The sequence below is a fragment of the Megascapheus bottae genome, chromosome 14, assembly GCF_031878675.1.
Source record: "Megascapheus bottae isolate mThoBot1 chromosome 14, mThoBot2.hap1, whole genome shotgun sequence".
Taxonomy (NCBI): Eukaryota; Metazoa; Chordata; class Mammalia; order Rodentia; family Geomyidae; genus Megascapheus; species Megascapheus bottae.
Window position 1 is genome coordinate 1,915,593 of NC_143522.1, and position 14,624 is coordinate 1,930,216.

Below are 14,624 nucleotides of genomic sequence, written 5' to 3' on the forward strand. Positions count from 1 at the left end.
TTTTGTGTGATTTTTATGAAGCTTGGCTATTTATTACCTAGATTTATACTTTGCTAATTTAAATTAACTTGTAGATATCAATTGAAATCTAATATTTGAATTTAGAACCTCGCCTTGACCATATTTTGTTTTTATTGTGTTTTCTGGTACATTGTTTTCAACAGCTGGAACGGGAACTGGCTGAGCTCCTGGGGCCTGGGAAAGGCTCTAGTGATAGATCCCATAACAGTAAAGCAGCTGAATCTGAAACACAGAAGGAAAATGATTCTGCCACAGAAGTTACAAGCCTTAAACAGAAGTTATTGACCAAATTAAATGCCTTGAATGAAAGGGTAACATTCTGGAACAAAAAAATAGATGAGTATGTTTAATGAATTGTCTAGTTATTCAGATTTGAAATATGAAAGAATAAGAATGTTTGGCCAGGCGGGGTGGCTGTTGCCTGTAATGCTAACTACTCAGGAGGCTGAGATCTGAGGATCAAGGTTCAACGCCAGCGTGGGCACAAAAGGAGCTGAGACTCTCACCTCCAATTAACCTCTAGAAAACAGGAACTGAAGGTTGGCTCAAGGGGAGGGCAGTAACCATAAGCTGAAGAGCTCAGGGACAGCACCCAAGCCCACCGGTAGTGTGGTAGCCTTGAGCTCAAGAGCTCAGGGACAGCGCCCAGGCCTAGTTCAAGCCCCATGACCAAGAAAAAAAAAAAGAAGAATGTTTGGGCCCATCAGTTGCTTTACTGATGACTGGAAAGAAGTACTATATGAAGTGAAGCATGAAATGCATTTCCAATCCCAGTTCTAGCTCCAATTCCTAGGTCATACAAGTATCACTTGTTCAGTGCTGGTGTAAGATTTTGCAGTTCTTAAGAATAATGAGCTGGTGATTCACTCCTGTAAATAATTCTAGCTACTCAAGAGGCTGAAGTCTGAGGATCACAGTTGAAAGCCAGCCTGCGCACTAAAGTCCATGAGACTCTTATCTCCAATTAACCACTAGAAAACTAGAAATGTTGCTGTGGCTCAAGTAGAAGAGTGCTAGCCTTGAGCTGAAGAGCTCAGGGACAGTGCCCAGGCCCAAATTCAAGCCCAACAACTGACCAAAAAAAAATAGTGAGCTTCCTCTGAGAAGCTTTGGGTCATATTATTGTCCTCTTCTGCCGCAAAGTAAAAACATCACAATCTTCCCTTGGTTTATAATACCTTTTAAAAATTTAGTAAGGCATTAAAACTTGCCTGTAATAATACTAACAAATCACTTTTAGCTATGAGTTTTACATTTATTTTGTATCTTAGCCTCAAGGTAGACTTTTAAGATATAAGCACAGTGGATATTTCTGTTTCACTGAGAAAACTGGGAAAATGCCCACCATAATGTTACACTAGAATAGTCTTCTCACCTTCACATAATTCTGAATGAGGTTAACGAAGTTCAAGGTAATTTTGATTACCAGTAATAAAGTATCTTTTATTTGGCTTAATACCAGTCTTGCTTTACTTACAGAAAAGAAAAACTGTTGTATTTCATGTAAATTAAAAGAGGATCATAAATTTTAATGGTATGAGTTTTAGATTATTCTGATACTTGTATATATTTTTTTTCATAGCATTGAAACAATTTATCGTAATGAAGTAAAACAAAAGAAGAAAAGTCATGGGTTACTGATTCCATTTTTGCTCATTGAATTGGAGACTGTGGGAAATATCCATTTTGAAGAAGGCACTCGAGCTAATGATTGGTAAATCTATTGGATATATAAGCATAACTTTTAAAAATCATTTTTTTCACCAGGCACCAGCGGCTTACACTAAAGATATCCTTATAACCATAATAATTACTTAAGTATGTGGAGATGATCCACATACTTAGAATGTGCTTGTGTACATTGTCTTGGAGCATAAGTAAATCCTGTGGCAAAACACATTTCCATTTTTATGGAGTAGAACAGGTCAGGAAAACAAGGATTCATTGTTAAGAAATTCTTTATGTGCATGCTTTTAAGTTGGCATGAGTAAAATCTTCACCAGTGTAGAAAGATGTGAGATGCTCTTCCAAAGGAAAAGGGGACCACTTATTTACTTCCTTTCAGCTGGGCACCAGTGGCTCACGCCTGTAATCCTAGCTATTCATGAGGCTGAGATCTGAGGATTATGGTTCAAAGCCAGCCCGGGCACAAAAATCCGACAGATGCTTATCTCCCGTTAACCACCAGAACTGTATGTATATGTCCAGTAGTTACTATATTTTCTTAACCACAAGCACTTATATAATAGGTACCGATGATGGGTCCCACATAAATATGGCTTTGAGTTTTCAAATTCAGAAACTGAATGGTGTCTCTCTGCAGGACACACAAATAAGTTTTCAAGGTTTTTTTAAAAAATTGTATTTACTCAACCTAAGAAGAATTAAGCAAATAAGAATAGACTTAATTTGTAGAAATAATAATAATAAGCTGAGCGCTGGTGGCTAGCTACTCAGGAGGCTGAGATCTAAGGACTGCAGTTCAAAGCCAGTTCAATCAGGAAAATCATCTCCAGCTATCCATACAAAAACCAGAAGTGAAGCTGTGGCCCAAGTGGTTAAGTGCTCACCTTGAGCAAGAAAAGCTCAAGGACAGTGCCCAAGCCCTGACTTGAAGCCCTGTGACTGAAAAGAAAGAAAGAAAGAAAGAATACAAATATATTGTTTCTTTTTAATATGCAAGGTAAGTCCTTAAGGAAACAGATTTGTGGGGAAAATCTTTAAAAGCAAAATTACTAAATAAAAGAAAAAACTGGGATTTTATCTTTTATGTATGTTGAAAAGTAACAGTTTGAAGTGTTTTAATCACTATTACTTAATTTCCAATTGTTTTATTTTAATATTGACTTCTCCTTTATTAATTTTTTTTGCCAGTGCTGAGCTTGAGCTCAGGGCCTGAGCACTGTCCTTGGACTTTCTCAAGGCTAGAGCACTACCACTTGAGCCTCAGCACCACTTCTGGCATTTTTCTATGTATGTGGTACATACATAGAATTGAACCCAGGTCTTTGTGCAAGCTAGGCAGGCACTCTACCACTAGGCAAAACTCCCAGCCCCTCCTTTATTAATTTTAAGACCAAGAACTTTGCAAGACGTTCTTGAGTAGAGCTATGACTTTAGTAAAAAGGGCTTTTATTAAAATAGCATTATGGGCCAGGAGCGTGTCCTTGTGGTAGAGTGCTTACCGAGCATACACAAAGACCTGGGCTTAATTCCTCAGTACCACATACATAGAAAAAAGCTGAAAGTGGTGCTGTGGCTCAAGTGGTAGAGCTCTAGTCTTGAGAAAGCCCAAGCACAGTGCTCAGGCCCTGAGTTCAAGCCTCAGGACTGGCCAAAAAAAAAAAAAAAAGACATCGACGATTTCTAACTACTTATCATTCCTTAGCATCATTTTTAAATGAAATACAATTATTGTATTTTTATTTAAAAAATACTTTACTGTGACTTGCTGATTGAGTAGGCTGTTATTCCTGTAGCTTAATCAAAATCATATTTACCTGTATCTTACCAGTTTTTTTAGCTGTTGATCCAGACAACCTCCATCAAGTGGGGACTTCAAAGCACAGAGGATCCTGTGTTTGTTTCAGAAGCATTCAATCTAGTTATAGATCCACTGTCTTCACAATAAAATAACTGTAATGTACCACCAAAAAATATATGTGACTTGCTTGTGGGAAGATATGATGGGGTTTCATGTGTGTGTGTGTGTGTGTGTGTGTGTGTGTGTGTGTGTGTGCGTGTGCGTGTGCGTGTCTTAAAAGTCAAAACATCTAGCACAGGGCTGAATTTACAGTCACGCTTTTATATCACTTTATACTCAGTTAACAATTTCTTTAATTCAGCTACATGAAAGATTTAAGGACTGTATCAATGAGAAATTTTGGCTGATACCTAAGAACATAACAGTTTAAGTGAGTCAGTTAATAATTTTTTTTTTTTGCCAGACTCGAGGCTTAAACTCAGGGCCTGAGCAATGTCCTTGGGCTTTCTCCTCAAGACTAATGCTCTACCACTTAAGCCAGGACACCACTTCCAGCTTTCCTATATATATATGATACAGAGGAATCATCCTTGTGCATGCTAGGCAAGCACTCTACCACTAGGCCAAACTCCCAGCCCTCAGTTAATAATTTTTATGGAACCCTTATCTAGAGTTATAAAATGCATTTCAATAGATGAGACTGAGCCCAACCATCTAAAAACATATGTATTCTACATTTGTTACAAAGGGTGGATTACTGATATAATTGAGTATCTTAGTCAATGATAAACACCGGTGTGTGTGCTTACATGTTCAAGTCTCATTGGATGAGTGAGGACACACAAAGGTGAGGTGGCCTTTCTTTCCTGACAGTTATTTGCTATTGTTAACCATTCCTTCCTTGTAATTGTGTCTCTCGTGGTTTTATAACTTAGGCATTTTCTACCTTCATTGCCAATCGCATGGAGTTAAAACCAAAAGCCTTCCTGTCAGTTGGATATTTCTATATGAGTATCCAACTATCAAGGCAAGCTAAGCATGTTTACCATAAATAAAGGAGTTAGAGACAGAAGACTGAGGCTCAGGCTCTGTCTTCATGATCTTGGAATATTGTTTAAGCCATCTAGACCTCGTCTTTTACATGAGGGAAAGCATGACCTTTGAACTGGTTAGCAGGCATGGAAGCACTATTCCTATCTGTCTGTCTTACCACACTGGGCCCTCCTCTGGGTTTAGTTTATTTTTTATCTGTAGGATAAGAGTGATTTGCCAACTTCATCCCTTGTCTCCACTAATTAAGCCTTTGATGGAGAGAAAGACAGGTGCTCTAATCTAGGAACTCAGATAATAGGCTCAGAGAAAGAAACATTTATTGGGAAACTTAACTCTGGTTTTAGCCCACAAGTTCAGGGCCTAATTGTCCCTAGACATGTCATGAAAGGCAAAAAAGTAGCCCATATAGGATCCCTTACTCCCTTATCAAATGATCTAATTTTCAATTTTATCTTAATTTCAATTCTGTGTAGTTTTAAGAGACATACTATAATTGTATGAGAATGGCCAAGCGAGGGCAGCAGAGAGTTAGACAGTGTTTCTGTATGTATTTCATTCTTAAGCTTTTTATATAGCTAGCCCCTCTTTCCTTTCCAGTTCTTATGTCATATATCTGCGCTGAAAGATCTTGCTGGATGACTTTGTCTTAAGTAGTCCCCTCCTCGTTGTACCCAACACTTCTCTTTCTTTAAGGCCTTTATCAGTTAAGAAATTATTTCACTTATGGCTTTATTTGTTTATTTTCTATCTACCTTGAGATGTAGGCTTGAGTGGATCAAGAACACTCCCTCTTTTACATCTGTATCCTAACTTAGGAAGGTTTTGCAGTAGTCCAATGAGAGGGAAAGGTAATATAGCAGAGGTAATGGTGATTATATCAGCAGTGATGATGCCGAAATAATATTCAGCATACATTTCAGATGTACAACCAAATAGACCTGAAGATGAATTAGATTAGGAAAAGAGAAAAGTCCACTCTAGAAGTTTTAATCACTTCCAGGTAGAGATGTGCCACACACTAAATTTAAAAACAGTCAGGAGGAGCAAGTTTTGTGTCAGGTGCCGAATAAGTCAGTTAGGGAGAAAGACTAGAAATGAAATATTGTGAGAGAGAGAGAGAGAGAGAAAGAAAAGAAATGAAAGCAACCCAGGAAGAATTTGTGGAAACAAGAAAATGAAATAACAGTCTCTGGGGAAATCCAACATTTTGAAGTCTGTTACGGGGCTGTGAATGTAGCTCAGTGGCAAATCACTTGCCTGCATGCACGAAGCCTTAGGTACCATCACCAGCAGCACAAAAAGGAAAACATAGGTCAAAGAAGAATCAGCAAAGGAAACTATAAAGGGAACAATAAAGGAAACTATAAACTATGTATAGTTTATATAAACTTTTGCTTTCTGTCATTTCTTTACTGGCGATTAATAGGGAAGCCAAGAATATGCAGTTTTGATGAATTCCCCAAATAATGTTTCAGGAAGGGATGTCTTCACAGCCAGCATAGCTTTTATGCATAAAAAGTATATAATAATTAGGAAGAAAACAATAAGATAGCTATTTGTACTGTACTTTAAAATTTAGTATCTCTTGAGATACGCCTAGTTTCAACCAAAAAATATCTCTTTAACAAAAAATAAACCCATAAAATATGAGCCATAACTTTTATTATGTGTAGTATATTTTTAAAATATTAAGGAAAATTTCTTTTCATTTTTTGCATTCGCACTTAGGTTTAATTCCTGTTATGAATTGATTTTATCACGTTTCTGTACATGGGACTTCAGAGCATATGGTATTACAGGAGTAAAAGTAAAACGGGTGATTAAAGTTAACAACCGTATCCTGAGACTGAAATTTGAAGAAAAATTTCAAAAATTTTTGGATCATGAAGATATGCATAACCCAGAGTAAGAAGTAAACTTCTGTAATAAATAATTTTATGAAAGTCTGGTTTTATTTTACAAAAAGTCTTCTGTTTAAAGTTAACTATATTGAAAATATACTCTGTTCATAAATTTATTCTGTTCATACATCTCCCATAGCTGAGACAACCTTGAAATTTATCCACATTGGATTTCTTTTGGAAAGGTAGGGGAGGGGAATATGAGTATTAATAAGGACACTGGATTATTCAATTGGCAGAAAATATTCATGACATTTCATGTCATTTTTCTAAAGGCTTATGAAATTCTCAAACCTTTTCTGTTTCAATTTTCCTTAAGGAACTATCAAAAGATGCTGGAATGCCTTTTTTATGTTTTTGATCCACAAATTACAGTGAAGAAAACGCAACTGCTCCACATACTTGAAAAAGGATTCAAAGATACTGAAGCAAGCAAGGTAGAGTAAAATATCACTTAGAATAATGTTTTCTTCCTAATGAGCGACCTTCTGTCAGCAGTCAAGCTTCTGTCCAGGTTCTTGGCAAATTCTACTGCTAATTCCCAAGACAGTCAGGACATCACATCTTTCCTCTTTGGCTTATCATTCTTCCATTGTTTTATCTGGTTGGCACTGCTTGATCCTTCTTGGCAATCCCATTTTTATGTGATAATTTTGAAGTCTCTTTAGGTATAAGTCTATTAAGAATCTTCAGTCTTTTGTTTACTCTCCAACATCATCCTTATCTTGAAAAAATTACACTTTAACTCTTTTATTTTCTGTCATCATTTCTTTCATATTTCATTGTCCATGCCTTTGTCACTGGTTGTTCTTGAGCTCCAAGATGTCCAGCAGATTTTCTGTCTCCACAGCCTTGAGAAGGCACACAGCTAGCACAGTGCCTCCCAGTGTGTTTCATATCATGGAACAGATAACATGATAACATTGCTGAATTTGGAACCCTGGCTATGTCACTTTGCCTCTGTTCCTATTTCTTCCTGTCTATAAAATGAAGATAATAGGGATTTCTACTTGGAGAAATGTTGGTAGAATAAATTTAGACATTTTTGGATTATCAGTGTGGCAATGTTTATACATCACTATTGAAATAGCCAAAAACAAGAGAAACAACCCAGATGCATGTCACCAAATAAATGGTAAAGTAAAAGACATTAACATACACATCTATAAAGCAAAATGAAATCCTTACGTGTGTGACAACATAGAAGAATTTGAAAAACATGCAAAATGGAAAGCCCAAATCTAATGGAAAATATTAAATAATACTGGAGGACCAAGAAGGCTGAGTCTGATGAAATAAAACTTGACTAATACAATTTTCCTAAACAAAAAAAGGGTTAGAGAGAGAAGCCCTTATTGGAGAAAACTACAGGGCTGATATACTACCCAATATTATACTTTGGCTGAGCAAAGAAAAAAGAAAATATTGAATGATTTTGTATATGAACTACTTAAGGTAGACAAACCTAGAGACAGAAAGGAGAACAAAAGTCACCAGAGGCAGGGAGATGAAAGTATGGGGACTTATTATTAAGCAGGTACAGATTTTCAACTGAGAATAATGAATTAGGGAAGATGGATAGTGGTTATGGTTAAGATTTCAATATAGTGTGAAAGTACCTGATGTCATTGAATTGTGTGTTTAAAAAAATAGTTAAAACAGGAAGTGGTACTGACTCAAATGGTCAAGTCTAGCCTTGAGCTGAAGAGCTCAAGGAAAATACCCAGGCCCAGAGTTCAATCCCCACAACTGATCAAAAAAAAAAGGGAAAATTAAGTGGAATAAGTAGGAGCAAACGGCCGGTACTATATATGGCAGTTACTGTAGTAGCTCAGGCCAGAATTGTGGTTCTGGTAGAAAGGTGTCTTTTCTGGAAGGGAAATAAGGAGGTGAGGAATGCAAGGTTTTAGAAGGTAGAATGAATCTCACATTTAATCCAGAGAACTATAAATCATCACAGGCCTAGAGGGTGAAGTAAAAATGGGGTAACACTTCATGTAGTTTTCTACCAGCAGCTACTGGAGCTAACTGCACTTTCTTCTTTAATTCTATCTCCTAATAATCTTCTGTGTGATTCCATGCACTGCAGTGTCTGCCTCTCTCATGACTATTAAGCATAAGAATTGAGGCTAGGGGTGGGAGGGAGGGAAATGGGGACCAAGACACGAGAAAGGGTATCAATGTATGTGAAGTAATGCACCTTCCATCTGACGAATGTAATGTAACCCTTCTATTAATTATAATAAAAAATATATGGAAAGAAAAAAAATTGAGGCTAGTATGCTCAAAGTTTAAATGCTGGTATTTTCAAATTAGAACAGAAAAGACATTATATTGATCATATATTGAATAATCATCTTTTGTAGGTCTAACTAAATAAAATACTATTCAAATATATCAGAAGTAAGTGATTCATGTATAGAAAGTTTTGGATATTGTACCATTATTGACTGAAATATAGATGGTACTAGTTGTTCATTCCCTCTCCTTCCTGAAACCATCTTTGGTATCCATAATACTGTACTGTTTCTTATTTTTCTGATGTCCTGTCATTTGTTTTGTTCCTCACTTTACCACTAGACATGAAAAGAACAAAAATTAAAGGTTATTGATCTTCCCTTCTTTCTCCAAATACCATCAATTACCAAATACCATCCTAGAAATGGGATGAAGAACATGTAAGATTATGAGTTAGATTTCTATGCTATTATGAACACTAACAAGATAGATATGTTTATTTTCTTCATTGTGTAATAGACAGCTGTGTAAGTAGTTGAAGTGAGAGATTTGGTTTAGGTTGTCAGGATCTTTTAATGCAGAGGGGTAGCTGGAGTAGAGCTATAGAAATGACCTTCAACCTAAACACTCTATATCCAGATATACCAAATTTCCAGATTAAGTATGTACTACCCTTGTGAGTTTCCTAAATGCAATTTAGAACTTTGTTTCCTTTTAACAAGATGCCATTTCCTGCTTTTTTTTTCTTGTGATAAACTTACTCAGCCTTCAAAAGTCAGCTTAAGGGCATTCTCTGTGAAGCCATTTCTCCAACAGTGGGAGTCTTCTTGCCTAGTCTATTCATTAGAGTCTATTAACTAACCCAGTTAATCAGAGAAGATCATTAAAATGGAGAGCTGCTAGCAAATCTTAATTGACTTAAAACACAATTTATATTGTCAGTCTTCTCTGGAGGGCCAAAGCCTTTGACCATGAAATTAAAATGCTGAATAGTCTCTCTCCAATCAGACATAGCCATGTTTCCTATTAATTTTAGTTTCCTTCAGTTTGGACACACATTTCATTCTTGCAAAACAACTGGAATACAAGAATCCATAGAGTTCACATGTTTCACCCTCTTTGGCCAAACTTTGTTGTTATCTTTGCCCACATGTTCTGACAGAAGTTTTCAACAGTCATGCTTTTGAATTATACCCAGTTCTTCATTTAATTTTCAATGAAACAGCTTTCCTTTCTGTTTCATTGCTTTATGTAATTTACATCCTCAAAACAAATACAAGTGGCATAACAGCTTTGAGAACAAAATTGACATCATGACAAAATAAGAGTGAAGTACATCCATGTATTAAAAAATGCCATGTAGCCCAGTGCTGGAGGCACACACCTGTAATCCTAGCTGCATAGGAGGCTGAGATCTGACACCAGCAGAAAAATCCCTAGGGGACCCTTATCTCCAATTAATCACCTAAAAACTGGAAGTGGTGCTGTGGCTTAAGTGGTAGAGTACTAGCCTTGAGCACAAAGAGGTTCAGGGACAGTGCCTTGGCCCTGACTTCAAGCCCTACAACAGACAACTATATCTATACTTCCGATGAAGAGAATAGAAAATACCAGTCAATCCTGTAAATGGTTAAGCATGTGCTGATTGAGTGACAATCAGTTGAGAATTGTTTCTATAGAATATTTTTGTATTGAAATGTAATCATTTATGTCCACTTATCTACTAGTCTTTAACTAAGGACAAGACAAGGGCTTTATAGAGTCAATGCTTAGTAGAAATTAGGTGAACAAATGATTTATGTCCATTGCACCTATTTCTATACCTATGTTTTTCTCATTTTTTAAAAACTAATTTCCCTTCAGAGATCTAGTTATTTGGATTATATCCAGTTTTAAGGCTTACCCATAATCCTATTTCCTCTTTAAATTCTTTCCTAGCCATTTCAGTTAAAAGGTTTATGTTACTTAACATGTACTGTGATGTCTTTTAATTATTAGCTATATGGTCTGTCTTCCCCTTCATTAAATGAGAGTCAGGGGTCATGTTCTGCCCTGATAATGTCATTCACATAGTAATGTTCACTGCTCACTGAAAAGATTACTTATCTTACCAGGAGTAAGGACTTTGTGATCATATGAACACATTGAAGTTTTTGTTTGTTTGTTTTTTGCCAGTCCTGGGATTTAAACTCAGGACCTAGGCACTATCCCTGAGCTTCTTTAGCTCCAAGCTAGCACTCTACCATTTGAACCACAGCACCACCTCTGGCTTTTCCTGTTTATGTGGTACTGAGGAATCGAATCCAGGGCTTCATACATGGTAGGCAAGCATTCTACCACTAAGCCACCTTCCTAGCCCTGCATTTATTTATTTTTTAACAACTTCTTTGGATAATAGGTTCCATAAGAAAAAATATATAAGCCACATTTTAGAAATAATATAATTTTTGGTGATGAATATGAATTCCAAACTCTGAAATTGTACAAAGAAAAAAATCAGCCTGAGTTCAAGTTATATCTTTGCCAGTTTTATTTCTATCCTTAGACTTTATAATTTCCTTTAGCTCTAGTTTTCTTAAAAGGTGGAAAAAGAGAGAGGGGGGGGGAGAGAGCTTTGTCTCTTTTTTAGAGACAAAAGTGTTATAGATATAACACTTTGAAGAAATAAAGTACGTAGCAATAAAAATTTAGATTTCCATGCATTAGCACAATAAAAATGCTCTGGAAAACAATGTAGATTATTAGACAAGAATTATGGTATCAATAAGAACCTTCACTGATGAAGGATTTTTTTGTTGTGTCTGTGTTGGTGCTGGGATTTGAACTCAAGAGTTTTTGCACTCTTACTTGCTTGGCTTACTCAACCTTTTCCCTCACAGCTAACACTTAAGACACATCTCCAGTTTCTAAACTTTCTTTTTGTAGTTAACAAGAATGCTAGCAGAGTGCTCATTGAAAGCTGTTGTTTGGGTGCCACACAGTGTTGTAATTCTTGATTTAGGCTGCTTTTCCAGGAACCAATTTTATTCTTTGTCATTAAAAAAATATATTTTTTGCTATCTTTAAGTACTTGTACAATGGAATTGCCACTCAACAAAGTAGTTCATGAATACAGTGCGTCTTTATCACTATTTCCATATGAATTTAAGATGTTTCCATGGCTTTACATAATAAAGTTGCACCTGGAATTATCTCCTTCCTTTCACTGAGTCTGGCTTGCAAACATCTTTGCCCAGACACATAAGCATAAAATAATAAGCCATCTGTATTGAAAGTCAAAGTATTGTCATTTTGTAAAAAATAAATACTCAGATTCTGTTTTTCTTTGCAGCTGCCTCCCACAAAAGAAGCTGTTGTCCTTGCTAACAACCTAAGTATGTGTGAATGTCCCCGAATTGAGTTTCTACAGCAGAAGTACAAGGATGACAAGAAAAATTCAGTTGAACATGAGCAATTCAGACATGGTAATACAAATGTGTTTCTGAAACTTTGTCATCAAATTTGTTAATTATTTTCTTATTTTCAAGTTTCTTTATTGATGGTACTATAGTTTTAACTAAGAGCCTGTTATTTGGCAGACTCTATCACTTTTCCCCATTTTCAGCACTTGTTAATTACTTTTATTTTAATTTTAATATTTATATCAAAGCAGGAGATCTGCTTCAAACCATTTTGTTTCATACTTACCAACGTAGTAATGTATCACAACCTTCTCACCTATTAATTTAGCCATATTTTCAGCTAATACATATTATGCATCACTGTTAATAGGACAAAACTTAGTTGTAGCTAAGATGTTTAGTCCAATTTACACATACTTACATACATGCTTTTATTCATTATTGTGTGTCAAAAATAAAGTAAACATGTGTATATGTATACATATAGTAATATACATTAGTTACATACAATTTATAAGACAAAGACAGGATAATTTATTGAGTCATCTTAATATAAGATGATAAGACAACCAAAGTATACTTTAAAATCAGCTAGATTAATTGTGAAGTATATGGATTTCTTTGTAAGTTTTCTTATGGAGCATAAAGGTGGTACATTTTAATTTATTCAGTTACCAGTCGTTTGAATCCATGCAGTGGCTTAAATAGATGTAAATATAAATAAGAAATGATTTGTAGAACAATTCCAGGAGAGTTTACCTACAGCCCAGGGAAAAATACTAGTTCACCAGTTCTCTCTTAACTCCTATTTTTCTGCTGTTCATTCTTCAGTTCTTCAAGCTTTCATTGAATGTTTAGATATTGATAGGTGATAAGAATATAGGTCATGTAAATTCTGCAATTTCTCCTTGTGGTGTTTACAAATTTTAATTATCACATGTAACTGTGAAATTACCATTATCATGAGGGCTACACACATGAAGTCAATGCACAGCTTTGATCTCAATCATCAAACCTACTGAGAATTGTATGGATAGTCAGCCATTTGGGTTATACCTAACTCAAGGGTGCCCACTATAGTGGAGAATATGGCACTGATTGGTAGAATACTCACAGAACATGTGTGAAGTCCTGGATTTGAGATCTACCTCCATAAAAAAAAAAAGTGGGTTATTTAGGAAGATGACATTCGAAGATCCATATTGTAGTTCTGCTAGGATGAATCACAGTGAACTATAAATTATGTGTCATGCAGTCCTACAGTTAATAACAATCTGAAAATTAAATTACTACATTAAGGATTCCTTACCTGGAAAAACTATTTGCTACTTTTAAAATCATTCTTACTTTTTACTTAGCCAAAGGTAAGAAGTGACTCCATTTCTGTCTTAAAAAATTATATTTGTCTGTAATATGTTTTCTTAGAGATTCATGTTTTCTAAAACATTCACATCTTATATGTAGTAAAAAAGTAATCACTTGGATTATTAAATACAAGAAGTGTTTTTGTTAACTGAATGAAAAATTCATTTGTTTCATTAGCAGTTAACATGTAGTTTAAATGATAAGTGGCACTAAAATGTTCATCTACTAAATAAATGTTTATCTTTAGTAGATGAGCATTTCTTTTTTGCCTTTAGATTCTTTAAATCTTTGGGATTCAAGGAGATACACTAGGTCTCCTTGGCATAGGTTGAAACTTTCTTAGTAAGGTCCTGGAAACACAACAAATCAGAGAAACTCTGGATAAGTGGGACTGCATTAAACTGCAGAGCTTCTGTATGGCAAAGGACATAGCTAGCAAATTAACTAGAAAGCCTATAGAGTGGGAGAAGATATTCACTAACCATACAACAGAGGCCTCATATCTAAAATATATCAACAGCTCAAAAAATTGAATCACTCCAAAACTAATTTCCAAAGAAACAACCAGCCCATTAAAGGATGGGTCAGACTTAAAGAGAGTCTTCTCTGAAGAAGAAACAAGAATGGCCTAGGGACACATGAAGAAATGCTCCACATCTCTGGCTATAAAAGAAATGCAAATCAAAACAACTCTAAGATTCCACCTCACTCCAGTTAGAATGGCCAGGATCAAGAAATCTAATAACAACAGATGCTGGAGGGATGTGGCCACGAGGGATCACTACTACACTGTTGGTGGGAGTGCAAACTCATTCAACCACTATGGAAAGCAGTATGGCAGTTCCTCAAAAGACTAAACATAGAGCTCACCTATGACCCAGCAATTCCACTACTTGGCATTTACCCAACCATCCAGAAACAAGGACATACTAAATCCACTAGCACAACAATGTTCATTGCAGCTCTATTTACCATAGAAAAGATATGGAACCAACCCAGATGCCCCTCAGTGGATGAGTGGATCAACAAGATGTGGTATTTATACACAATAGAATTCTATGCTGCTGTCAGAAAGAACGACATCACCCCACTTGTAAGGAAATGGAAAGACTTAGAAAAAAATCATATTAAGTGAAGTAAAGAACATAGGCTCAATGGTTT

At 35.8% G+C, this 14,624-nt stretch overlaps 1 protein-coding gene and 1 non-coding gene across 7 annotated transcripts in view; both read left to right on the forward strand.

The window, feature by feature from the left end:
- Positions 1-14,624, forward strand: part of Lrrc9 (leucine rich repeat containing 9) — a 75,506-nt gene that overhangs the window by 24,438 nt on the left and 36,444 nt on the right. For all 6 annotated transcript variants that reach the window (XM_090344213.1, XM_090344217.1, XM_090344216.1 and 3 more), the window contains 5 exons: positions 165-361; positions 1,604-1,735; positions 6,287-6,463; positions 6,779-6,896; positions 12,029-12,161. In XM_090344213.1, the coding sequence (XP_090200339.1) occupies positions 165-361; positions 1,604-1,735; positions 6,287-6,463; positions 6,779-6,896; positions 12,029-12,161 (757 nt within the window). The remainder of the gene's footprint in view (positions 1-164; positions 362-1,603; positions 1,736-6,286; positions 6,464-6,778; positions 6,897-12,028; positions 12,162-14,624) is intronic.
- On the forward strand, positions 7,723-7,853 carry LOC150054513 (small Cajal body-specific RNA 4). Its single transcript, XR_016537719.1, has one exon.